The sequence below is a fragment of the Pezoporus occidentalis genome, unplaced genomic scaffold, assembly GCF_034315485.1.
Source record: "Pezoporus occidentalis ecotype Australia unplaced genomic scaffold, CSIRO_AGI_Poc_V1 ctg4, whole genome shotgun sequence".
In the NCBI taxonomy this organism is placed as follows: domain Eukaryota; kingdom Metazoa; phylum Chordata; class Aves; order Psittaciformes; family Psittacidae; genus Pezoporus; species Pezoporus occidentalis.
In genome coordinates this window covers 17,230,235-17,257,486 of record NW_026915724.1, presented here as the reverse complement: position 1 = coordinate 17,257,486, position 27,252 = coordinate 17,230,235, and the positions used below count along the sequence as shown (strand labels likewise).

At 38.4% G+C, this 27,252-nt stretch overlaps 1 protein-coding gene and 1 long non-coding RNA gene across 2 annotated transcripts in view; one reads left to right on the top strand and one right to left on the bottom strand.

Annotated features, from left to right (window-relative positions):
- Positions 1 to 27,252, top strand: part of LAMA3 (laminin subunit alpha 3) — a 111,275-nt gene that overhangs the window by 80,152 nt on the left and 3,871 nt on the right. The window contains exons 43-71 of the mRNA XM_062632824.1: positions 147 to 253; positions 2,884 to 2,934; positions 3,315 to 3,466; positions 4,006 to 4,116; positions 4,216 to 4,327; positions 4,875 to 5,042; positions 6,181 to 6,377; positions 7,741 to 7,857; positions 8,305 to 8,459; positions 9,831 to 9,972; positions 10,482 to 10,581; positions 10,960 to 11,076; positions 11,161 to 11,340; positions 13,127 to 13,269; positions 14,326 to 14,502; positions 15,673 to 15,824; positions 15,924 to 16,086; positions 16,586 to 16,719; positions 17,217 to 17,367; positions 18,247 to 18,366; positions 19,284 to 19,408; positions 19,750 to 19,870; positions 21,117 to 21,257; positions 22,023 to 22,153; positions 23,014 to 23,145; positions 24,971 to 25,115; positions 25,412 to 25,569; positions 25,965 to 26,154; positions 26,451 to 26,591. Coding sequence (XP_062488808.1) covers positions 147 to 253; positions 2,884 to 2,934; positions 3,315 to 3,466; positions 4,006 to 4,116; positions 4,216 to 4,327; positions 4,875 to 5,042; positions 6,181 to 6,377; positions 7,741 to 7,857; positions 8,305 to 8,459; positions 9,831 to 9,972; positions 10,482 to 10,581; positions 10,960 to 11,076; positions 11,161 to 11,340; positions 13,127 to 13,269; positions 14,326 to 14,502; positions 15,673 to 15,824; positions 15,924 to 16,086; positions 16,586 to 16,719; positions 17,217 to 17,367; positions 18,247 to 18,366; positions 19,284 to 19,408; positions 19,750 to 19,870; positions 21,117 to 21,257; positions 22,023 to 22,153; positions 23,014 to 23,145; positions 24,971 to 25,115; positions 25,412 to 25,569; positions 25,965 to 26,154; positions 26,451 to 26,591 — 4,033 coding nt within the window. The remainder of the gene's footprint in view (positions 1 to 146; positions 254 to 2,883; positions 2,935 to 3,314; positions 3,467 to 4,005; positions 4,117 to 4,215; positions 4,328 to 4,874; positions 5,043 to 6,180; positions 6,378 to 7,740; positions 7,858 to 8,304; positions 8,460 to 9,830; positions 9,973 to 10,481; positions 10,582 to 10,959; positions 11,077 to 11,160; positions 11,341 to 13,126; positions 13,270 to 14,325; positions 14,503 to 15,672; positions 15,825 to 15,923; positions 16,087 to 16,585; positions 16,720 to 17,216; positions 17,368 to 18,246; positions 18,367 to 19,283; positions 19,409 to 19,749; positions 19,871 to 21,116; positions 21,258 to 22,022; positions 22,154 to 23,013; positions 23,146 to 24,970; positions 25,116 to 25,411; positions 25,570 to 25,964; positions 26,155 to 26,450; positions 26,592 to 27,252) is intronic.
- LOC134170983 (uncharacterized) lies at positions 3,482 to 6,389 on the bottom strand. Its single transcript, XR_009967429.1, has 3 exons — positions 6,288 to 6,389; positions 5,669 to 5,836; positions 3,482 to 3,645 (listed from the first exon to the last, which is right to left on the bottom strand). It is a non-coding gene; the product is annotated as an uncharacterized LOC134170983 (long non-coding RNA).

The following is a 27,252-nucleotide window of genomic DNA, read 5'->3' as shown; positions in this document are numbered from 1 at the left end:
CCCTTTTTGTCTAAGACATGAAATCAAAAGTTCTTGAAAGTTTCTTCAGGAGAATAACTGGGGGGGGGAGGGGGTGTCAAGGGAAAGTATATTTCACAAAAGTAGCTCAACTACTTAGTAAAAATTACTTGTATCTCTTTATGTAGCTGTGCTCCAGGATATTTTGGAAATCCACAGAAATATGGAGGCTACTGTCAGAAATGTAATTGTAATAATAATGGGCAGCTGGCTAACTGTGACCACCTGACTGGAGGTACGTGAGAGCTTGTGAAAATGGAATTGAGTGTTGTTTTCTCTCTGGGAAGCAAAGAAGGAAGGTACTTATCCGAGTTGTACTGAAGGAAAGATCTAGGCTTGTAAGAAATGTAGATCAATTTTAACAAAATTCAAGATTTTCTAAAACATAACATTGTGGCTTGTTCTGAGTCATTGAATTCAGCTTTGTAAACTATATTATTGTCTATTTCCCTTCATTAATATTACCAATTTTATTTTGTTTTTCTGTTTCATGGATATGTTTTTAAATGCATTGTGGTTTTTCTGCTGACATGGTTAAGTCATATCTTGCCGGTCTGCATTATGGACTTAGGAAACTGAGCAGTATCAACATGCCTTTTTAAAATGTATTTGGGACAGATTAGTGACATCTTCAGAGTCTGCATCAGTCTCTGCCTTCTTAGATATCCAAGTTAACTGTGTTTACAGTGGAAGTTAGGGTCTGACTTAGGAGGCTGTTTTATAAATTCTGCTATGCACCGTGCTGCAGTCTAAGACATCCATGTTTTTCCCAGAATCAGTCACACATGTGCTCCCCACTAGTAAGCTCTTATAAGATTATTATGCCACCGGCATATGTTTGCTTTATCTGTTACAATTCTAAAGGGGCTGATCCTACATTCTTCAGACTGTCTTCACCTCAATTCATCTCAGTTCCTTGGGATACACATTTCTGTTCAGAAGCACATAAGTCACTGCTCCTGAAAAGGACCTTATTCTCCCATATTTCCATTCCCCAATAAAATTACGATTTTCTTTCCCTGTAGACGGCTTTTCCTCCTCAGATGTCAGTGAAATGTCAAACTAATAACTCCTACTATTTCCATGCTCTTAATTTCTCTGCACTGCTGTTCATACTGCATTCAAGTAACTGTAAGGATTACCTTACCTTTCCTTGGTCACAGAAATTAGAAAACCAGCAAGTATATGTGAACCGCTGTTGGTAGCTGGTGCAATTTTTCAATAGCTAGTTCTCATTTCATATTTCATCATTGACGTAATGCATCTTTATTGTATTTATAGCTGTGTGGAACAGATCCAAGCAGTGTTTGATCTTTTCTCATTCCTTTCTTCTTGAAGCATGAGTTAGCTATGACTAACTAATCTGCAGGGCAAAATTCAACAAGTCTGTTTTCAGTTTGTCTCCAACTATACATTCTGATTAGCCCTCTCTTTCTCTGCATGAGGAATAAAACCCTCTGTGATCATCAGCACTGCATGTTCTAGCAGGTTTCTTGTGCATGATGTTCGGCACTTGGCCAGTCTTTCTCATTTCACCGTTTCTTGGCTGATGTGGTTTGTGCAGAAGCTGTAGTAATAGTTTTCTTTAATTGGTACTTCACTGTGACAGCTGAAATGTGTCTGGTGTTAGTTGAATTGCACAACAGCCAAACTGGACAGGTATTTGGATTTCAGAACAATTTCCTTCATTCTCTTACAAATACATTCTTTGTGACTTGTCTCCTTTTGGCGGCAGCACTCACTTCCAATCCCATTTAGCTTCCTGATGACTTAATGTGCAAGTGCCAGAGGAAATGGCACAGCTATGCAGTTGGTTCCATGCTGTTTCTTGCTGCTGCTAAAGTTCTGGTCTGATTTTATCACTGTAACCTCTCACAGTCTCAAGCTGTTGTTGACTCTTGACAACAGCAGCCTATACCCTGAGTGCACCCTTTTCTGTCAAAGATATGCACATTTCATTTTCAAAAGGAGATGAGAGTTTGGCAGTAGGACTAAGCCTGTGAAAGGGACTTGGGCATCAAGTTGGGGAAGATTCCTGTCCTATATGATGGCATTTTTAGGAGCCACTTTCCATCCTGACTCCAAGAAACTGGGATCCCAGGATATCACAATCCCACATGCACCTAGAGAGTCTTAAGTTTCTTATAACAAAGCTTGTAAAGCAAATAAACTAACTGAATAAGCACACTGGACAGGCAGCCACTTGTGCTAGCTTCTTGGAAAGTCTGATGGCAATGTTTGTTACATACCGCTTGTATCTCTGGTCCAAGCTCCATGCCTTGGGTTACATACAGGGCCTCCTTCCACGCATAACTGTGTATTTCTCTCAAGCTTGATTAATCCCTTTATCTCACAAACTGTGACAGGTAGTCCATAAATATTTCCCAGTTCCCTGTGGGTAAGGCATCCTTTGAGGAATCAGAATATGTGGTGTGAACATGGATGCTAAAGCGAAGGGATTTATTTGAACCTATGTCCTGGGTAAAATGCCTTAATGATTGTAATATAGTCTTGGCTCCAGTCCTGGTGGTGTTATTCTAGGCAAATTCTAGCAGTACATTCTGCCCACTTGATGTGAGAGAGCCTCTTGCTGCTACCTAAGTAGTGTATATTGGTTGGGGTTACAGTCAGTTTTCTTTGAGAGATGAAAAAGGTGTTGATCTCAGCAAGGCATAGGTGGGAGCTGAATGTTTCATCATGCTCACGCCTTCTGGGAATTTCACCTTGTTCACAGTGGGTGTGGATTTATGAAAGGGCAGCACTGTGTTTTGCATGGCTGCCAACCATGAAAAGTGAGGGCAAAGATGCAATAGTAATATTTCTATAAGAAAACTTTGATTACTAATGAGACTCTTGTGATTTCAGAATGTTTCAATAATGAACCAAAAGATGTGGATCCCAATGAAGATTGTGACCGTAAGTATATAAAGTAGAACTGGACTTGGATTGCCTTCTGCTGGCTTTGGGTACATATCAATGACTCGTTAAGGGGGGCACAGTTTAAAAAGGACTGGAGGTGTCCTTAATGAATCTTTTGAAAACAAATATTCAATGAAACACTTGAAATAAAATATAAAAGAGGTGGTCAATTAGCCAGATGTAAACGGGGCCTCCTACTTATTTCTGCCTCTGATCACTCTCCTTAATACTCTGGGCTTTGTTGTTGCATTTGCTGTTCAGGCAGTACTAGATGACAAGCACCAAAGTGTTTCCATTGCATCTCATTTATTAATATAAGTAGTGAAATATTCTCTGCACCAAATACTAATAACAAGTATTGCTTTCATTTGCTCCAGCTTGCGATACCTGTGTAATGACACTGCTGAAGGATTTGAGCACAATAGGTGATGAGCTTCAGCTGATTAAGTCTCAGCTGCAAAATGTCCATGCAAGTAGCCACACACTGGAGCAGATGAGACGTTTGGAAACACGCATCAAGGACTTAAAGGTAGGTACACATATACAGAAAAGCAGATTTCACATTAAGCTGATAAGAGCTGAACCTAGGAACTTCGTCTTTTTGTCACCTTGCAAGGAAACATACGTTAACACTTGATTCCAAATACCAGATGCTGACAGCACTGGGCTTCACCTGTTAGAGGACAGTTGTTGTTTCCATGTCATTCCCTGAAAGATAATCAGTATCTCTGCTTTTTCTGAGGCCTGTTCACCTTGAAAGCTGTATCTCCAAGATTTCCCTATGGCTCTGTCCTTTTCCAGCACTTATACCTCTGCATGACCAAAAATCCTTAACATTCCAATTGCCAATACCAAAATTCATCCTAAAAAGAATTTCTTTGGTTGGAATAGCAGTTGCTATACTCACAGATAAGAAAGCCCGGGGTTTAGGCAGCAACTGGTCAGCCTTCATGTCAGTAATGCTGCTTTTATTTACCTTGGATAAAGATCTAACCCAGTGACTTTTTGCTTTTGTGTCTCCTGTGTATGAGTAATTCAATGGATTTTTTTTTTTTTCTTTCTTTTCAGGGCTTATTGAACAACTACCGTTCTGTTGTACACAATCAGGGTTCAAAGGTAGATGAATTGGAGACAGAATTCTTTAACCTAAATCATGATGTAAATGCTCTGCAGGAAAAGGTGACTTACCAAATCAATTTAAAAATACACATTTCTTTACTACATATTAGCATGCTGTATCCAGATATTTTTAATCTACTAATGTTTTGCCCTTGCTAGGCTGAAGCGAACTACAAAGCAGCTGAGATATTATTTAATAATTTTGGCCAAACTCATCAGAAAGGAAAGGATTTGGTTTCACAAATACAAATAGTTGTCAATAATATACAAGGTAAAACCAATTTTTAATTCCATAACATATTTTTTTTAATGAAATCTTTTCAAGTTTACTTACAATATTCTTAATTAAGCATAGATGTTTTCTTTGAAAACAGCTTCATAAAGCAGAACTTAAACATGGCTGTGAAATTTGCTCTTCCTATTAGAAATATATAATGTTAATTTAGGAGCCTACCTTCTCTGTGTAGTGAATAGGGACACATTTAGAGCTATAAATGACTATCCTGACTTTAGTCTGACTTTAATCAGGACACTCACAATCTCTGACTTTAGCCAGGACTCTCACAGGCTCTTTAAAGTTAGGACCTTAAAATTGTTGCTGTGAAGTTGGTGAGTTAGGACAAATTTCAATCCCAATGCCATTTTACTAGCTCCCATTGTGTAACATGGCATACTTTTCAGCTTAATACAGTTAATGCAAAATGGATCTGCTTCATTAAGGAATTATAGAATACGCATGTCTTTTTCACAGAAGTTTGTCATTTTTGTATTTTGCATAGTCTTAAGTGCATTCCCTCTTTGACAATATTTTTTTTCAGTGCTCTTGGAACAAGTAGCTGGTACAAATGCAGAAGGTAACAACCTACCCTTGGGAGATGCTGCCAAAGAACTGGCCGAAGCTCAACGCATGATTATGGAGATGCGAAATCGCAACTTTGGCCAACTTCAAGCAGAGGCAGAGAAGGAGCGAACAGCAGCTCAGCTGTGTAAGGGCTTGTTCTCTTAACTTCTTACTCTCTAGAAAGATCTATCTGAAATCTGAAGCATTACTGATTGTTTGGGAGGTAGTGCAGGGAAGTGCATTTTGCAGTGTATCCCTGGGATCAGTAGCAATCATCAGTCAACAGGAAAGTGGTAATTCTGGAGGCATTTTTAGTTTGTTATGGAAGAAACTGAATTGAGCTGGGGAAGAGACCCAGTAGATCCTTCCTTCATAACTAGGTTTATCTCAGTAAAATTAAGACATAGCTGATCATAATATACTTATGGAGTGCTTCTGTGTATTACAATATATAGACTACGGTACCTGCAGCTATTTTAGAGGAACTACAGGTGTAATTTAACAACAGAGTTTCAGAATCTGCTCGAGTGGTCCAAGGGCCAGATCATACAAAGATAAGGAAGCTCAGAAGTTCTGGCTGCACTTGTTGTACGCCCTTATAAGTTCTCTGCATGTATTTAACTGGGACATTCAGAAACCTCATTCCAGACATTAGAGACAGCAAGTACATCAAAGTCACAGGCTTATCTCATAAGCAGGGGCATAGCTGAGGAATGTGAAAGACCTTACAAGTGGTAGTCATTTCCCCTAACTTTGGAGTTTGATACCTACCTCAGAGAAACTCTTCTGTACCCTGTCTTGTCGGCAGTGAAATAGGCACTCTTAAGAGTGTGATTCATTTGACCTCTTTTATGTTTCTAACTTCTTTGAGATTGAACATACCCTTATCTCTCCAGTGGTTACAAAGGAAGCTTTGGTGACTGGCATGGATGTAGCTATCTACATTGTAGGTGAAATTGTTGGTGAAATTGTTAATTGCACATAAATAAATTTAAAAAAAAAAAAGTCAGTTTTTGCAGATTTTCATCCTTAATTTAGAAATTGCCAAATAAATGCAATTATTTCTGCTCTGTGTCTGCAACAGCACACTAGCGAACATGTTTGACCCAGTGAGATGCTGAATAGCATCTCTGCTACAGTAACACTGAAATTAGCACTGCGAAGAGTGCTTAGTATTTCACACAACCACAACTTTCTAATCCTAAATCTCAAGCCCTTTTGGAGGAAGTTTGTTTTGGTTCACTCTCTGAACAAAACTTTTCTTTCTGGTCCTGATACTGCAGTACTGGCACGTATTAAGAATGAACTACAAAAGTACCACCAAGAAAATCATGGGCTTATTAAAATTGTGAGGGAATCATTGAATGAATATGAATCAAAAATCACTGACCTTCGTGAAGCTCTGAATGAGGCGACGGGACAAATCAAGCAGGCTGAAAACTTAAACAGAGATAATGGAGTTCTGCTGGAAGACATTAAGGTAATGTCAGGGATTGGGAGAAGAAAGTTAAACCTCAGGAGATAAGAAGTGCTTTTAACCTTACAAAGCCAAGTAGCACTAGTTCTTTAGACTTCCTTCAAGGTCTTTTTCCATCTTTTGGTGTATGTATCGACAGCTATAAATATAGTCTTCTTCCACTTGTGGTCTCTTTATGTGACTGGGACAGTGTGACCAAGACTACCTGTGATACCTGGGAGAGTCTCTGCCTAGCACTTCTCTTCAGCTGCCACTAGCCTTTTTTTTTTTTCTATTCTGGATCAAAATCCTGATGTATTTTTTTATAGGAAGTTGCTTAAATTATTTGGCCTTACCAGTCATGAAAGATGGGACCAATAATGTGTTCAATACTGTTAAATTATTTGGGATTAGTATTCTACAGAACTTTTTCTGAGGTCTCACCAGAAATGTGACAAGAAACAGCTGCACTCCTGAGAGTGCTTGATTTTTAGAGCTGGTGAAATAGTACAAGAAAAAAGGATATGCTGCAGGACTCATTCTCTTAAACTAAATGTGGTTTTGCTAGAATATGTCACTGGTTTAGCACACATGTGCCCATCCAGTTTGCTAACACTGCTTGAACAAAAGAATTTCAACAGTCCCTTTTGACATTTAGTTGTACCTCCATGTGCATTGACTGTACAATACAATTGGCAAATAAGTATGCACAGTTGCGTTCAATGATGGATGCATCTGTACAAGTGCATCTGCTACTGATACACTTACCTGGCAGAGATTGAACACGTTGCAATGAAAGAAACCCAGCCAAGGAAAGGTAACACATCCTTACCTGCAACACCACTTGTCTGTCTGGATTTGTGGTATGCCATTGCATAGAGCTACACCGTGGATTGTCACAGGGCTGCTCAAGAACAAAGATCTTCATTCCTCTCACAGCTTTCAAGAGGATAAGGTGGGAAGGTTTCTCACCCCTTTCTGGTAAGATCCCCAGATGAAGGGTTACTGCAATCATTTTATTTCTGACTTTGAGAGAATGGAAAAGATTAGGATAGTCACCAGGGAGCTGGTTTTGAAGTTTCCAGGTTTAAGAGGTCAGACATTTAGATGGCCTGTCCTGACAGTTCATCTCAGCTGACCCTTAGTACTTTTACTTTGATTGCTCATAACTGAACTATTGTAGCCTGGTGCCCAGTGCTATTCTATGTTCCTGCAGACTCCTGAGTTTTCTCACACTTCTAATCAGTAGGTTATCATTAGTCTTTAAACAGTATAGGCACCTGATTAACAGAGCGGTAGTACCTTTGGTAAATCCTACTGCAAACTAGATTAGGTAGATATGGTTTTCCCTGTGTCTCATTTTTAACCCAGTCACATTTTTCCTCAGAAACGGATTGAGGAGACAAACGTACAACAGAATGGTATCTTGGATATTCTAAGCTCTGCCCGATCTTCCCTGACACAAGCTAACAGCGTACTTGGATTACTGCAAAAGAGCAAAGAGGTATAATTAACCTTCTTATGGTTAGACCGCCCCCCAATGTCTTGCTGTCACTATAATGGGTAGCATAGTTCAGCAGCTAGAGAAGCTAGTGTAAGAGAAGCTTGTTGATGTGTCTGAGCTGCAGATATTGGAATGTGGGAGAATATCTGTGAGAAATGCCATTATGCAATTGTGTTATTCTTGTATTTCTTTCTGGGCAATAGCTTTTAGCCACTGTCAAACACAGGGTACTGGGCTAGAAGGGTCTGACTCAATTTTTTCCTAATGGGCCTGGAAGCATAATGTAATGACTAGCAGTTGTTTCCAGTAATCTGCAGAATAGTTTATAAGGAAATGTTTTTCCCCTTGGTCTTGTCAGGTGCAAGGTATGTGTAACACTGAAGGAGACAAAAGACAAAATCAAACGTGTATAAATAAAAATAAAATTTTGTCTATATAAACCCGTAGGAATATGAAAGCCTGGCTGCTCAGCTGGATGGGGCAAGGAAGGATATGAATGAAAAGCTGACAAATAGCTCCTTATCAGCAAGCAAAGAACCTTTGGTGGTGAGGGCTGAGGAACATGCCAAATCTTTGCAAGACTTGGCAAAACAACTGGAAGAGTATGTTGCCATTTCTGTAAATGAGTAATTTTTGTACATAACATCCGTGGTTGCAATGCTCTGTCTGTAACTTCACTTGCTTTAATGACTATTTGCAAAGTTAGAAATTTGGTTTCTTTTTCTGCTTCTTCATGAGGTACAGATGATTTCTTTCCTTTTTTCTCCACAAATCAGGTCTTTCTGTATTTTTCATGACGTTTTCCTTTTCCCTGAAGTGGGGGGTTCCCATTGCACAGTTTTGTATTACTGCACTAACACTTCATTAACTTCTTACTAAAGAGAAAATCCTCATGTATAGAGTGGGAAGATGTTTAGAATATCTTTTTTTGTAGTGTTATTTCCTGTACCTGTACTCAGGGATACTTTTATTATATCAGTGAATTGGGGCAAATATTTGGAAGAAATGCTATCTTGTCAGTCTTCAGACATGCCTGTTCAGCTTTAGTGAGGAAAAGATTTCTTATGGTTTTCCCATCCTTCAAGGAATCTTCTAGGAAGGCAAAAAAGTTATTAACTTAATGTGAATCAAGTATTTCCCTCTCCATTACTTGCCATTATTTGTACTTTACCTTGGAATTAGGACTGAGGTTTTGGAGACCTTTTATGGTCAGCAGAACAAAATGGAAAAAGTGGTATCCCGTTTTATATTATTTTCCTGTGCAAGTTGTTTGCATTTTGTCATTAATCCAAGTAGAAACTCTCAAAAAGTAAAACTCAAAGATACCTAACTCAGCTGGAAAATTCTTGCTTTAAAAAAATTAGTTTCCAGTGTGATTTTTTTTCACTTAAGAAGATGCTATTCTCACAAATACAAGGCAGCTAATACAGCGCAATAGCGTAGCTCATGGGGAGTGGGTAGAAGAGATTTTGTCTGCTGTTTCTAATTCCTGAGCCGTCATATTGGTTCTTGGGGAAAACATAAGAGGTCTTGCAGTTGCTCCATCTTGTGCTCCATCTGCCACTCCTGTAGGATGCTGGAACTGCCAGAGATGATCTGGAAGCTGCAGTTCTCTAAACTGAATTGTATTTGGATGGCTGTGATCAAGGGGGTTTATTGACCTTGTGCCTTGGTGAATTCCCCCTATCATTTAAAGGGTGCTTTGGAGGCCCACAGTAGTGCTTTTCCAAATGCATGAGCTTATACTCTTTTTCTTATCCTGAAGAATGTTGAAGAATTGTATTGGTCTGCCTCCAGGACTGATATTTTTTCAGAATGAAATTACTGATCTAACTGATTTGTATGCAGTGCTTCTGTATATTATTTTCTGTATTGGCATTACTTTGAAAATACCGAGTTCAGATCTATTTGGAATACTTTTTTAAGCCCAGAGTCTTTGCAGAAGACTGAATTTTTCAATCTGTTTCCCATAGAATAAAGAACAGTGCCAGGAAAGACGAGTTGGTAGGCTGCGCTGTGGAAGCTTCTACTGCCTATGACAATATTATTAATGCCATCAAAGCGGCAGAGGAAGCAGCCAAAAAAGCTGGGAATGCAGCTGACTCAGCTTTATCAGTAAGTATCCATAAGTGGCCAAATGCTGGTGAGCCTGTTACAACTAGATATTACTCTTTTTCTCTTGATTCAGCACTAAAGATGCTAAAGCATTAGTTAATGCCTTTCTGACGAGGCTGTCCATATAAATACTAATTGTTCCTTTCAGTGCAAAATAGAGATCTGCATAAGGCAAGCCCTGTAATCACTGAAGGTGATTTCAGGTATTCACTTTTACTTTGCACTAGTAATACCCACAAGCTCTTCAGCCATGGGTATAGCACTTCTTAACAGCCGTGTGCTATTAATTTCTTCCTAATACTCCAAAATCAGAAGTTTGCTAAAGACCAAAGTTGTATTATGCTTAAATTAATCCTAACAATTGTCATTAAAGGTGGTGTTCTTCATGTGAAAACTCTACCCTTGCGTAGTTGCTTTTTTAAGATGGATTGGGCTATCTCTTTTACTCTTTAAATGTTAGTATATTTAGTTAAGCAATCTTACAGTACCATGCTTCTCTTTATCATTAGACTGTGAAGAGAGAAGACCTATCAGGAAAAGCTGCAAGGTTAAAAACTGAGAGCACTACACTCTTGAATCAAGCACAGGAGACTGAAAAGACATTGAAAGGTACCAGGAAAGAAGGTGACAGTAAAAATATTGGCACAACATGAGAAGCTGTCACTGAACTAAAAATTTTCACAGTTCAGAAAAGCTCTGCAGCACATATTGACCCAGAAGAGTCTGGTTATAATGAGACATCTTATTGTGGTTATTTCCAATGGTAAAGAGGCAAGAAAGTAGATTTCCTACATCTGCTTATGCTACACACCTTTGCAGTACTCCTGTCCAGCAAATCTTTCGCCTTATGTTTGTTTAGCAGTGCATTCAATACGCCATGGCAACACGAGCTATGGAAGAGTGAAGGCTGGTGCTGTGGCACCACCTGTCCAACAGAAAGGTGGTATTTTGGTTTAAAATTCATGCAGGACATACACTGTTTTTCAGCCATTGGTCCAACCCTTGAAGATATAAAGCAAAGACTTGATGTCACTGATGGAAAGAAGAGTACACTGCAAGTTGATCTTGTTACTCTTCAAAATAATCTCAATGGGATAAATAGAGGTTAGTTATTTACTGATCACTTCTGTTTGCCTCTTTCATCTATTACTATAAGAATCTGCATATGCATTTGTGTGTGCGTTTCAGATGACATCGACAGCATCATCACCGGTGCAAAGAACATGGTAAAAAGTGCTGAGGATGTCACAACCAATGTATTGGATGAACTGCTCCCAATTCAAGAAGATGTGGAAAAAATGAAGAGTACCTATGGAAGCACACAGAGCGCTGGCTTCAGTAAAGCATTGATGGAGGCAAACAATTCAGGTACTGCAGGTGCTACCTGAGACCTGCCAAGTCACTGTTAGGTGAAGATGATCAGTTTTGCAGCAGAAATTTTAGTGATCCAAAAGTTAAGCACCTAGCATAAGCTAGTATTCTGAGCTTGCTTTATTGTCAGCAGAAAGGGACAGGTAGAGCACAAAGTGATTAAGGCCATCCTGTGGAACATGTTAAAAGATGGCTGGTCTCTAAAGATTTGGAAGCCAGTGATTAGCAGGGTGTCCCAGATTTTAGTATTAGATCGAATCCTTTTTAACATCTTAATGATCTGGATGATGGGGCAGAGTATGCTCTCAGCAAGTTTGCTGGTGACACAAAACTGTGAGGAATGAATGATACACTAGAGGGCCATGCTGCCATCCAGACACTTTGCAGAAATAGGCTGACAGGAACCTCATGGACTTCAACAAGGAGAAGTCCTGTGCTGGAGGAGAAAACCCCCAGTGCACCAGTATATGCTAGGGGGTGGCTAAGCTGGAAAGCAGTTTTGCAGAAAATGGCTTGTGGCTGCTGGTGGGCACCAAGTTGAACATAAGCCAGCAATGTGCCCTTGCTGAAAAGACTGAAACACATGAAGTTCCCTCTCAACATCAGGAAATACTCTTTTACTGTAAGGGTGACCTAGCGCTGGCACAGGTTGTCTAGGGAGGTTGTAGAGTCTCCATCCTTGGCAATATTCAAAAGCCATCTGGGTAAGATTTTGGGCAACTGGCCCTGCTTGAGCATAGGGGTTGGACAAGATAATCTGCAGGGGTCCCTTCCAACCTCAGCAGCTCTGTGATTCTGTGATTTTTCTACTACACTGACTAGAGAAGGGATCTAGGTAGATCTAGCTTAGGCTGGATGTCTGTTGGCTGAAATTAAGTGAAATGGACTGCATCAGCCTGTGTGGAATACAAAATAAGGGACAATCACAAACAGCATCTTTTTTTCATCTTTTCAGCAACTTTGTCTGATAAAGTCAAGTGAGAGTAAACATTTTAAATAAGATAAATACAAGAGCTAGGCCTGCATGTTATTGCAGTCATAAGTCATCCCTGCAGGTGCAAGACCAGCTTAGGAGTCGTATTTAGAGAAATAACAGGTCTTGATTTCTTTTTATTTGCCTTCTGCGTCACAGGGTTGCAGTCTGCTAATACTTACAGGCTTTCTTTTTTTTTTTCCTCAATCACAGGAGATGAAAAATTGTTTCCCATTTTAATGAAAGTTTAAGTTTTCATATTAGCTCCTTTTCTCCTGAAATAAACCTGCCCTGATGTCGTAAGGCTCACTACTGAATTGTGATGACTAGCAACCCTGATACAAGAATATAAGGTGTGCCCTACTCAGGCCAACAGTCTGCCTACCCCAGTATTCACTCTCCAACAGCTGCAGATGATGTTACTCAGGGAATGCACATAAGCCTGACCCCTGTCTGTTGTCCGTTATCCTCATCCTGCCTTAGCATCCCCAGTCACTTGATAATAATGTTAGAGAGAATATCCTGTCTGTTCTATTTAATATTTTTTTCTGAACCCGAATTTATCTAATATGTTTTTGGAAGTGCTGATTCTGTCTGCATCTGCAAATACCTTTGGCCACAAATTTCCAGAGTACCATAACCTCTGTTTAAACTCCTAGTTTCAGTAAGGGCTTCTTAATATTGTAGAATTAATGAAAGCAGTTCTGTCATCACCGTGCTCACTGCTTTCCTGATAGTTGTGTAGTACTATCATATTTTTGCATCTGTTTTCCTTTCCATCACCAATGATGTTTTTTTCTTTCATTGCAGTAAAAAAATTGACAAACAAACTTCCAGATCTGTTCAGCAAGATCGAGAGTATCAACCAACAGCTAATGCCAACAAGCAATATCTCTGAGAATGTAAATCACATAAGAGAGCTAATTCAGCAGGCAAGAGACGCTGCAAACAAGGTCTGTCCTGAACACTGCAATTGTGCTTGACCTCAGTGGTTTGGACACATCACAGTGCTTTGATCCTCTTTATCTTTCTAAAACATTTTTTTTTAATGTATGTGAAAGACCAGACATAAATTTAATTCAACAGCACCACCCGGCACTTAAAGTAACTGTGATGATGGGAAGCATAGTAATTTGTACATAAAAATGAGTGGATCAGTAGCATTCTGTTTCATCCTCCTCCCCTAGGGTTTTTTCCAGGGCACCTCTGATACTTATTTGTACAATAGTCTCTTGTCTTCCAAGGTGTTGTGGTGGCTTTGGCAGCAGAGATAGAGTCGGCTCTGTAGCTTAATGGCAGGGCTGTCCACAGTGCATGGCCAGCTGAACGCTGACACTGCCAAAGAAGTTGTATAGCCCAGTGCTCTCATGTCTTCAGCTGCCTCAAGATGTCAGGAGTTGGCTATTAGCGTTTAAGCAGCTGCTGTAGTTGCTGAAGGGATAGCATGGCCTCAGGTCCCTGAGAAGCATCCCTAAAGTCATCACAAATAACCTACAGTCACAGTGAATAAGAGAAATCTATGACTGTGGTGTAAATAGCTGTAATAGGATGTGTCTTTGTTAACATCAGAAGTGCATTATAATTTCCAACAGCTAGTCCAGTCCAGCTAAGTGAAGCATCAGGATCTGTATGTAGACATCTAAATAATTCATAGGCTTACTCTATAGAGCTGCAGGGCACATTCTTCCCTATCCGTGTATTTAAGGTAACAATTACTTGACAGAGGCATGGTAAGGGTTGATTAACTGATGTCCGTAGTAAAAAACTACTGTGTTAAGTTATAAGGATTGACAATACAGAATGCCGTATTATCCAGCCTGTTTCAATTATGTTGTTTGGTAGGATTAGAGTCCAAATCTGTAGTAATTGATGGCTGTAAAATGACTAGGATATGTAATAGGTTACTTTGCAATTAAATGTAACACTGAACTAAGTACGAGTAGTAACAGATAGTTATAGTTGTTATAGTAGCAACAGATAATTATACTGAGTATTTTCTTTCTTACCAGGTTGCTATTCCTATGAGGTTCAATGGCAGCTCTGGTGTGGAAGTTCGACCTCCAAGCAACCTTGAAGATCTGAAAGGCTATACTTCACTTTCTTTCTTCCTCCAAAGACCTCAGACAAGATTAGAAAATCCCCAGAGGGCATCAAATAAGTTTGTACTGTACCTGGGTAATAAAAATGTAGGTATATTTTGATACTCGATCTGGTCTTTAGAACAGACAACATACTTGAGAAACAGATGGGAGATTATTTATTTTGACTGAAGTTCATAGCTACAGTTGGCCCATTTCTTCGCGATTGCCATTATGTGGGGGCAGCAGTGTTTTGTTCATTCCTCCACTGACAACGTAACTTGTTGGATGACTGACTGCTTTGCCCTTTGATGCTTTGCTGTTTTGCTGCTTTAGGATTTACTTCTCTGTCATGGATACCATCGCACTGTCTTGTCAGAACTGACAGTTTCTGCAGCAGTCAGCACAAACTCAGCCTAAATCCTGCCTCAACGTTTTGACTCTTTTCACAGTATAAGCCTCTGTGAGTTTCTCTGTTGGTAAATAGAAAGTGATCATTTCAGTTTTAAAATTCTTTCTCTTCTGAATATGCAGAATAAACCAGACCTGCTTGTGCATTCGGGTTTCCTCAAGAACCATCAAACACTTCAAAACTTTCCTGCATGTGATTCCTAAATATGTATTTTAAGTCTTGTTATCTGATAGCAGCCATATCCATAGTGAGTCTTGTGCATACACAGAAAGCAGCTTAAAGGTAGTTGTTCTACATTGGATTTCATCTTTTTATCCCCTTAATATCTGCCATTTTATCCCAGGATATCTGTTGACACATTTTAATTGTTACTTGTAAAATATGGTATGTTGAAGAAATAAAATGTGAATTGTTTGGGGAAATGACTGCTTTCAGTTAACTCTGTAGGAACCATTGTCCTGACTGAGTCTCACTGTAAATGTCTTTTTTATTTCACAGACGTTGAGCCTAATTTTTAGGAAAGGTGTCATGTTTTCATGGCGTTAGCTGGGAGATGTTACAAATGTGAAAATTATTTAGCTCCTATTGTTATAAAAATAAAAAGCCACAGATTACTTTTCAGTTCATTTATAGCTGTATTTGCTGAACCGATGCAACACATTACTCACTGAATCACTCCAACATATAAGATTACAATTTTTTCTTCACAGAACTGCTAAACTTAATAACAATTCTCATTATTAGCTAGGTGGATGTCTTATGACTCATGCACAGTATGATGATGTTTCTGAGGAAGTGCTGCTGTATTTTACATTCATTAACATTAATCATTCATTAATTATTATTATTTGCTTTGCTGTTCTTAGGCTTCCAAGGACTATATTGGTATGGCTCTGAAAGATGGTCACCTTACTTGTGTCTATAACCTGGGAGATGGTGATGTAGAAGTAGGTGTGCAGCCATTTGTGACTCAAAGTGAAACTGAGGAAGCTGTTATGGATCAAGTAAAGTTTGAAAGGTATAAAACTCACAATTGCACAACAATCGATTCCAAAAACTGCTAAGAACATCTTTTAATAGTGTGATGTGGTATTTTGCCTGTCTCTTTTGGTTTTAGGATTTACCAGTATGTAAAGCTGAATTACATCAAAGCAGCAACTTCAGCTTCTCCAGAGTATGAAAGCCCTTTGACTGCAAGCAGTGGAGGCGATGACGTGCTTCTAAATCTTGATCCCAGCACTGTTGTCTTTTATGTTGGAGGATACCCACCAGATTTTAGGGTACAAATTGTTGCTTAATTTTTTAAAGAGATGTCCATGTTAATCATTCTGTTGTTCTTACAAGTAAAGATTGGAACTAGCAGCCACTCAAAGGCTCTGTAAAAGTCTATCTATATAAATAGGAATAGACAGGATGTAAGGAGACGCTAGTTGCTACAGAAGGTGACTGATGTGTCGTATGCTAAAATTCAAAGAAGGGGGAGCATGATGGTATTTCATTTGCTGAGGAAAGCATGAAAACTGTCCAGCCCTGCTAAGTACAATTCCCAATACATCCATATGACTCCACTTTAAATTGTGCTGCAGTACTCCTGGGGTGGTATCAGATGATTTGCATATTATATACAAAGAAATAATAATTTTATGATATTTAGAATGTCATCTTCTGTGTCTTACTAGTATTTGCATAATATTACTAATAGTCTTAACAGTTACATGTCAATGTAAAATATTGCCAGCTAGATGTTGATGGAATGTTTTTGGTGGCACTATTTTGCAGCCGCCACGCAAGCTGGACTATCCTCATTATGAAGGCTGCATCGAATTAGACAACCTAAATGAGCATATTATCAGCCTTTACAACTTCAAGAGGACATTTAATCTCAATACCACTGAAGTGCAACCCTGCAGAAGGTACGGTATAAACACAGACGTGTTTCACAGTTCTGTGATTTTATCATTATGAATTCTTGTCTTTTCCCATCCAGAAGAGTAACTACTGTGGCTAAACTGGTGACTTTTTTCTAACTTTTTGTCATTACTGCATTTCTTAGAAAAAATCCTCAGTGTTGGCATGCTCACATGTATGGCAATCTCAGTCCATTGGCCAACAATTTAAATGTTACAATGCCCAGACAGAACTCATGGGCTAATGCATTCACCTCCTTTTAAAGTAAATATCACATTAAGCACAAAAAAGTCGGTCACTATGACTTCCTCTCTGAAGACCATATGCGGATCCAATAGAAGCCAGTGGAAGGTTTTCTTTTTACTTGGGTTAGATCAGAATTTGGCTCTATTTGTGGCCCTGAACCAAATGCCTTAACTTAAGCTTTTTTAAAATTATAATGGCAGTAAGTCCATGTGGTAATAGCTTGTTCTCTCACATCTGTGTTATCAAATTATCACAGGTATAAAGAAGAGACTGACCAAAGCTATTTTGAAGGCACTGGTTATGCAAGTGTCACATTGAAAGAACTAAATACCCACAGCCGAGTACGCTATGAGCAGACAATTGAGACTACTGCAGACGAAGGCATTGTCTTTTTCGCAGCAGATGGGGTAAATTTGTGGAATGCTTCTGTCTGTTTTGAGGTCCAAGAACATTTTTAAAAACTTCACTTGAGAACATGTTAGATTTAGTAACTACTGTAAGGAAATTTCTTAAAAGTGTTATTTTTGTCTAAGTGGCAGATTAGTAGATTCTGCTGTACGTTTAGTGTCACACAGTTTAGTTTTAGGTAGTACTGCAAGGAGCAGGGAGATGGACTCAGTGATCCTTACGGGTCCCTTCCAACTTGAGATATTCTATGATTCTACAATGGCTGCTGAATACTCACTTTGTGAAGGCTGAGAAAAAAAAAAAAAAAACAACACTCCAAGTAGCTCCTCCATTAGGCCATTCAGAGAATTCAGAACTGGGGGCAGGCAGGGAGGATGTAATTTGAATCAAGCCAATTTTGAAATGCTGAAATCCTCCAAAAGTGGAAGTACATTCTTCCCAAATCTAGATATGGATGGTAACAGAGGAAGGAAAATCTAGAGTGTGGCATGCTGACTTCTACCTGTAAAGGTGCTCAAAACAGTATTGATGTTATTCATCTAATAATATTATAGACGTGTTTGCAATCGCTGTGACATCTTCTGGATAATTTCTCAATGCTGTAAAAAGTCAGTAGACATCTTGAAATGACAAAAAGTCCTCTAGAGACTTGAAGAATACATCTGGAGCTGATACCAGATCTGTTTATAACAGTTTAAAGTAATTATGGTTGGTTATTGTAAGTTTTAATCTGCTTTGTGTTACCTTTTCCACCAAAAACATTATTGAAGCAACTAGATAGCTTCATTAAAATTATTCACATGACAGTGAAGTATAAGAAATATGTTGGCAGTTTAATTGTGGAGTTTTTTTGGTGTTTTGTTGTTTTTTTATTGCAGGATCAGTTCATCAGTGTACTTATTAAAGATGGTCACACAGTTTTTAAATACAAAGTTGGCTCTGAGCCTCCAAAAGAAATAGAAACCAACGCAACTGTAAATGATGGAACAAATAAGCAAGTATGTCATTTTAAACAATCAAGTGATCGTTATTTGCAAAATTACTCATTTAACTGAAACTAAACATCCTGTTGTGAAGTCTAATTGTGATGTTTTCCTTTTGTCTTGAGGATATCAAGCTTCTGGGGATTACTTTGGACATGTAAAAATTTTCATTAATCTTTCTACCGTTGTGTTTTCTGGTGAATAAGTTCAGTTTTAACAGGAAAAGCACCAAAGAAGAAAATTTTGACAGAGAAATGCTTTATTTAAATAGACCTGTGTACACTGCTATTATTAACATCAGTTTAATAACTAGATTAGTGTTTTTACCACCTAAGTGTTTATTTCTTCAGGCCAGGCTGATCTTTACAAGGATTACTCTTTTGTGGTCTTCTTGTTGTTGCTTGTCTGCTTAGCTTTGGTGCTGCCAGAGTAAAATTGTAAAGACATTGTTAAAACCTTTGATTGCTGTGTTGATGCATTATCCCTTTCCCCTTACTACCTCTCCAACAAAACAGTATAGGTCACAGGGTCTGCTGGAAGGAACCTTTGTGCCAAATCCAGCCAAGTTACCTCCAGCCAGCTGACTGAGCTAGTCTTTGTGTCAGGCAGCAGCTCCTGGATCTTCAACTGCAAACAGAAGGCAGTATCTGAATCTTAAGCCAGGTGTATTTTAGGGCAATCTTCCTAAAGAAGATAAAACCTCACCTTCGATTTAGATAGCAGAGCATTTGTCATAGGCATTTTCTTTGGCTAAATGACCAAATTTTGCAAAGTACCTTTAAACTACTGCAGTTATTCTGGATTTAAGTCGCTAGTAAATAAGAGAAGGGGGGGGGGGAAAGCTCACATTGTGTCCTTCTCTGTGGGAATACTTTTAATCTGCTAAATAATTTTTGTTCTGCTAAGTAATTCTCCTTATTCACCTATTTCAGATTCATTTGGTGCTTGCCCGAAGCAGGAATACTGTTCATGTCAGCCCTGATATTAAAGCCAACATAAATGTCTTCCTTTTCACTAAGTACTACCTAGGTGGAATTCCATCTTCTCTACGGGAGCGGTAAGTAATTATAAAAAGAGTATAATACATAGGCTTTGTATGGAAAATCCATCTAAATTCTTTCCTTAGGCTATTTCTTTCACACTCTGTATTGGGTATCTCATATAATATGAAAATAATAGATGATCATAATCTGTAATTTTTGGCTAGTGGTGGGATCTTTGTTGCAGTGTATCCTGAAGATTGTGTTTGATCAGCGTGAAATATGTGTGCGCAAGAAAGATTGCTCTTATTCTGTTTTTCTGTTTCTTATATTGTCAACATTTACAGGTTACTATACTGCTGTGTGCTTTGAAATACCAGGCTACTGAATTCTTTTTCCTTTCTCTCCCTGAAACCAGCTTTAATATATCCACACCTCCATTCCGGGGCTGCATGAAGAACGTGAAAAACCCCAACACTGCATCTGTTATATTTGATGAGACTGTTGGTGTCAGCAAGAAATGTTCAGATGATTGGAAGGTAACTGACAAAGTTCCTTAAAAACTTCCCGTTGGAGTTTACAGATTCTGGTTTGTCTATAAACCCCAGATCATTAAGTTTTACTCTGGTCAAAAATTTTACTTGGTTAACATGTGGCAATATTAAAAGAACCTGGGGTTGGTAGAAGATATGAAAGCAAGGAGTCTCCACCCTACTGTGGTACCTTGCTCCAGGGAGTAGCTGACCCTTTTACTTAATACTGTGTACAATTAAGAATTTATATTTACCTGTCGTGGTTTAAACGCTAGCACAGGGTTTAAACTTGGCTTCCAGTTCCTGTTATTGATTAGGCCAGAATACTTAGTTACTTAATACTACTCAGGATCTTTTCTCTCACCAAGGTGCTTATGCTTCCTAATTAGAATCATATAATCAACTAGCATTAATTAAATGGTCTCTCAACCTTTTTTCTTGAAAGAGCTAAGCAGACTCTATTTCCACCAAGGTCTCTCATTGTAAGGATATTGCTCTACCCATCTGTTTGTTTTATCATTATTTTCTGTCCACACTTGAGTTTTGCCATGTTCTTTTTAAAATGGGAAAATGTGACATTTCAGTGTTGGCTTAACCAGTGCTGCATGGAGAGTTGAAAACTACCCTTCTGCTTCTACCTACTGATGCTTACACTGTGCATGATCCTGTTTGCCCTTTTTAATATGGCATTGCCCTTAATGTTTCTTCTCATTTGATTTCCCTTTGTGGCATATAAACCTTTCACAGAGCAACTTCTTTGCAGGCTGTTTTCCTATGCAAAGGATCTGACTTTCATTCTCTGTCTGTATCTGTATAACTTCTCATGTATTAAAACATGTTTTGTTCAAAAAGTCCCAGGAATATTCTGTCTTATGACTCACACAATTTCAGTTATGTAGCTCATCTGCAAAGCTCTGTACTTACGAGCTATTCCTTCAGATGCTTACTTTTGCATCCCCAAATGTGAAAACTTTTAAAGCCATCACGTCAATGCAAAGAGTAGCTAGAGATGAAAAGCTCATTATACGCAGCAAGCCTCATCTCCCTGTAGAGTTTCTCAGATCACAGTTAATGCTGGTGAAACCAATTCAGTCAGTCTCTTCTGTGCTGAAATAATGGTACTTGCAGTTTGTCTTGTGCTTGGTTTTGACTGGAGTCAGTCACAATTATGTTGAGTAGGGCAGTTGTTGTCCCATGTTGCCATTTCTTCTGATTAAAAGGCAAATAGCTGAAAGCATTGTCTCTCTTTCAGCTCGTCAGATCTGCAGCTTTCTCTAAGAAGGGAACACTGAGCCTCAGTGCAGCAGGTTTCCCATTTCCCAAGGATTTTCAAGTTGGCTTTGGATTTCAGACCATGGCATCAACTGGAACACTCTTAAATTACAATCTATGGGTATGAAACATGTTCAACTTAGAATACGTGATTGGTTTTATTTCTGGATCAGTCACGTCTCTGTGACTCTGCCAGTTTGGCATCAGTTTGTGTCATAAATCTCATGTAGATTCCTGTATTTTAAGGCGATAAATGGCTATTATAAGCCTTTTTTGAGCATGGCATCTTGCATATCAGGCCAGGAAAACACATCCTGGCAATTTTTTCACACACCCAACAAGTAGTTTGGTGAGTAACTGGGCTTTGACCCTGATCCTTCTGCAGGGTAGCTCATACACAATGTATCACCACCATCCCACTAAGATAACTGTTGCCTGATAGTTTGCTGAAAAAAAATGGCATTCTGCCTACAGAATGTTACCATTATCAAATGTGCAGCGGAATCCAGTTGATTTTGCTCTGTTCCCTCAGAAAGCAAGGAGGTTCAAGCAGAATCCCATCCTTGCTGGCTGAAGGAATTAAGAAGTGAGTGCACACCAGGCATTTGAGAGGTGGAGAACTGAATCCTCTGCTTTTGTAAAAATACTTTAAAAAAACACATTTTAAATAACTGGTATTCAGAGTGCAGAGGTATTTTAAAGCAGGAACTATGCTAATCATGCAGAATTTGCTGTAGCGTCTAGGACTAAATGACTGAGAAATGCAGATTTAGTGTAAGAAAATTTCTTTTCCACAAGAGACCACTGAGAACTGTATAAATGGCAATATCAAGGAGAACTAAAGGCTCTTGCATTTACCTGATCATTTTATTGGATTTTTTTATAGCCTAATATTCTTACCGTCTTTCTGACACCTGGCTTTGTAATTGCAAAAATGGGAGAGAAAGAAATCAAACTGGAAAAGAAATACAAAGATGGGTCAATGCATTACGTGACAGTCACAAAAACAAACAACATGTGAGTTAAGTTCTTTACCTAATTCTTTTATGTTGTGGTTAAAGAAAGAAGATTAAAATTTTGTGTGAATTGTTCTTTTTGTACACAGCTAAAAGGGGCCTCTGCTAGCAAAGGATGCTGAAATAATGAAGCAAAAGGAGATTTTTGATCTATGAATGTGCATGCTGATAGCTATGATGTTTCAGCTGTACACTGCTATGCATGTGTTTTATAGATGGTGTGAGTTTTGAATGCTTGTCAAGCTGGAGCCTTGGAGCTCTTCCCGTTCCCATAGCCTTTACATACATCACTGTAACGTAAGTGGTTAGAGGCCCAGGGAAGAAGCTAATATTGTGTCTGTTTTTTCAATAATTATCTTTAATGCAGATACATATAAGGAAAGACAATTTACTGAAAAGCTCCTAAATAATAGTGATTTCTGTAGAACACATAAAAGGACATAACTGTTAGCTGAAGTGGAAAATGGCTATAACTTCAGGTAATTATAGCTTAATATTATCAGTACTAGATGCTAATAACATGTAAAGTGCACCATTTTGACAGAAAGGATGAAATCCTGTCCCATAGCTGTCAAGGAGAGGTTTTTCATGAATTTTAATGGGACCAGGATTTCACTGTAGGACTAAAGTACTAGTTTCAACTCTTGCTCAGTGTCTACTACCAAAAAGCAGAGCAAATTCATAGCAGTCAATGAGCATGTACTGAAAAAGTCACAGAAAGAAGCTAATGAAGCTCTAGCATAATTATAATGTAACAAGCAAATACATTTGTCAAATGGTTCTTTTTTAATACATATATTTCATTTAGGTTCATAACTATCTCTTTAGAATTCATGCTTATTTTTATTCACTTGGTTTCAGAGTACATCTATTGGTTGATGATAAGTCGGAATTGGCATCAGTTGACTCTCCCAGAGCACGGGCATTAATTGAACCTATAAAGTTTGGTGGAGATGATTTTGAAGGTTGCATCTCAAACATCTTTATAAAAAGGTATTTGACATAGAAAGAATTTTGTTTGGAGTCATAGAATCATAGAGTCAACTAGGTTGTAAAATACCTTTAAGATCATCAAGTCCAACCATTATCCCAGGACTGCCAAGACCACCACTAGGCCATATCACTGAGGGGCTCCTCTATACAGTTTTTGAACACTTCCAGGGACAGTGGTTCCACCACTTTCCTGGGCAGCCTGTTCTAATGTTCAAATGTTTCTTACATTTTGGCCTGCTTTCCTTCTTTAATCAGATTACAATAACTTTTTGTTAAAGTAACTTTTTTTTCTAAATACATGAAGCCTTCATGGATGTGTAACTTTACTGCCCCCAAATATTCTTTCATTCAGGTATATAATACATGGTATCAAGTTGTAATTAATTCTGCTGTTCAGATGTAATGAATCTTAGTCTGAATCATACTTGTTTAGTAGTGTTTTAATAAAAGACTGACCTCAAATTAGTGAATTGCAAGTGTCCCAACAAGGCACATAAAAAGGTCTGCTAGACTGCATCATTTTAGCTACACTGGAAGCCAAGTAATGAAATGAGCAAAGCTTACTGATGGAACCAGAAGAGTTACACAAAAAGATGAGAGCTTGTGTATAGAAATCATGTGTGTGATTTATGTTGTCTCTTTTTCACTTTGCTCTGATTATTAGGGCATCTTACAGGAAAAATTTAGGATGAAAAATATGCATAAATATGTTCTTTAAAGAAAAGAATTCCTTGAGTCACAAGTGGTGTCCCAGTGGGACTTTTTATTTTAGCTAAGTTTTGATGAATATTTATACACGTATAGACTTTACAAAATGACATTGTATTTTGATTTTATTATTATAGAACCACAGAATGGTTTGTTGGAAGTGACCTTTAATGATCATCTAGTCCAGCCCCCCTGCCATGGGCAGAGACACCTTCTACTAGACCAGGTTGCTTAAATTATATCTTCATTTAGAGCACTGCAAGGCAATGAAGTAACCTGTGTATTAACCTACCCATCAGAAAACAAATTTGGAAAACTGCTTGTAGTACAAAAATAGATTAAGAGTTAATATTGTAGCTAGTCTGATCAAGTGAATGGTGAACTGGATGAGAATCAAAGAAGTTCAGACTCTGCTCCCAATTCTACCACTCTTCTAACAAAAACCCAGGGGCAAGGAACTTTGTTGCTCTTCCTAGTTGTAAGGTGTTTTGTAGTTTACTGATTAGAGAAACTCTGTCCAACTTACAAAATGATAGTGGATAGTGTTACTATTTTTTTACACACAGGAACTTGGTTTTGACAGCCTTTCTGATAATTTGGCTATAATATTAAAGCTATATATTAAGCTGGGATGGGCTTTGCCCCTTGACAAATCTCATTAGAATGTCTTAAGGAGAGAGTGAATCATTGAGTTAGCAGGATCTGTTGTTGCCATTTTCTCTTGATCTGCCGCTGGTTATGCATAATTAACCAGCAAAGTTTTGTAGTCTGATCCAGATACCTTATTCAAACAAGGCTGCTGCCATTTTCCCCTCTTTTTTCAATGGCAATGTTTGTTATAAACGTATAGTTTTTAGCAAAAATCAATTTGTTTAGAAGAGATCAAAGCAAAACATCAGTTTTTCCATAGACAAAAAGAAACAGGCAAACCCAGGAAAATAGGAATACTTTTTACAGCATTGAACTTACATTTTTCATTGGAAAATGAAAACTGGTAGTCTAACATCAGACCACTGGGAAATTTATTTTGTACAGAGCACAGTTTTACAATATGTCGTTAATTACACTAAAGCAAAGGAATGATGTGTCATGGCACTTACTGCTTTCATCACTCTAGGGCAGGTCAGCTCCCTGAGGTTCAGAATCTCGTTAATTATACTGCAAAGACTGGTGTGTCCCTTGGAGCTTGCCGCAAATATGAGAACCTTGAACCAATGCTGCTGAAGGAATTTAAAAATCCTCTTAAGTTTAAGATGCTCAAGGTATGCTTATTTTTACTGTAATCTTTGCTCTATATTGAAGCCAAGGCTTTGTCTGCACAGCCATGTTTTGCAGAGCTGAGATTCAGTTGTTATTTACTTTCATCTCACATCTGAAGCAAGTTGTTTGTTGTGGAAGTTCCATGCTAAACCCATCCCTGTTCAGAATGACAACAACTTCTCTGCCATTTAGAGCAGGCTGTTGATTGCCTCAGGTGGAAACTTTTAAATGTGTAGCTTGAAATGATGGGTTTTCTTCATGTGTATGCATAGTAAAGGTTTCAATTCTGTCTTAACAGGTACAGAATGAGAAATACCTTGGGTATTTGAAAGCTGCTAATGTGCAAACCCACACTTTACCAAATCAGTTAAATGTCAGCAGTGAAGCATATCTCTTTGGAAACATCCCCAACAGTTTTATATCCTACATGTTTTCTCCACTGTCATCTACAGACAGGTAATACAAATGTTCTCTGTTCTCCCCTTAATACTTGAATTGTCAAAGCTGCTTGAATATTTGGGTGCTAGGAGTTAGGATTTTCTTCTTGAGTATGTCTTGGGGCATAACAAAAGAATGGTTCAGGCATTTTTTTTTTTTTTAGTATGTTAACATTTACCCAGACTAGGTAGATTGACTTGGATGTGGTAGACAATTACAGTGCATATTGATGCCAACTCCTAAGCCTGAATATGTCAACTTTCATTTGCATTCAGAAATGCAGGCAATGCAGAACACCATGATCCCACTCAAAAGCTTTTTTGTGTTTCACAAATGGAGTTTCACTGGCATTTTTCTGGAGCACAGAAAGAATACCACTATCAAAACAGACCTCTGCTTACTTTCCACTACAGGTTACATTTTTCTGTAGATGTACGGACTCGATCATCAAGAGGATTAATAGTTTTCATAGAGGAAAGGTCTGAGGACTCTTATATGGCTCTCCACATTTCAAAAGGACGTTTTGTCTTTTCACTTGGCTCTGGAGGAACACAAATCAAACTCAAAACCAGTATTAAATACAATGATGGGCAATGGCACACTGTAAGTATGGCACAGGAACCATGATGAAACCACAACTATTCAGCAGGCACAGCCTATTGAATTTTTAAGGTATCAGAAATTGGATTCTAGTCATCTGAAGGTAAGTCCTATGCCTGAAAGTTCATGTGTTGTCAGGTCTCTGTTATGAGAGAGCTTATAGAGACTGATGGTCCCAGCATGTTATTTTCAGTTTAAGTATTTCAACAATAGGGTGTTTAAGTTAAAGAAAAAAAAATCTTCAGTGGCTTTCATTTGCCTTAGGGTTTCTCACTGTGCTATGCTTGTACCCTGCAAAGGTTGCCTTCAGCACAGATGCAGAGAGCATCCGCCTTGTTGTTGATGGTCTAAGGGCCCAGCACAGAAGATTAGCAGCAAATTCTGCCATCAGCATTAAGCCACCAATCTACATGGGAGGACTGCCATCACTAAAAACACAGGTAATTGACACATCCACCTCCACACACACTCCATTCTGCACTAATTAAATGTGAAAATGTTAATGTGCAGGATTTCCATGTTGTAAAAGTTTGTGAGATATTTCCAAGCATTCAGTGAGCACCATCTGTGACTGGTGTTTCCAGCCGCTCACTACAGATCATCTTCCTCGCCTGTCTACCCAGCTCTCAGCTGGATCCATGTTGTCAGTGGTTATTGCTGAGACACTGATAACAGCCATGTACTGTTTACATTTCTTTAAAAAATAGAAAAGATCAAAGACACATTCGTAATTCCAGGAATACCCTCTTCCAGCAGAATATCCACCTCAGTGGACTAGGCAATAACCTGTGGAAGAGTAATCATTAAGAAGCATTAAAGAATTAAAGGAAGCATTAAAGAATTGTGAATGGAGAACTGGATTTTAATTTGAAATATCACTTTAAAAACTGGACAATTAATGATGCAGGGCTTTTATAAAATCAGATTTAAATAAACAGCCTATTAGAAAGGGAAGGGTGTGTCTAAGATTTCACAGCTCTTGTTGCTTTGTCTTTTTGACATATCATTGGGAAGCATCATTTCTGCAAACAGAAGTTATGTTAACTGAGAAACAACTGTTGCTTTCATTTTTAAGCTTTTTTAAAAAAATTTTGGATACTT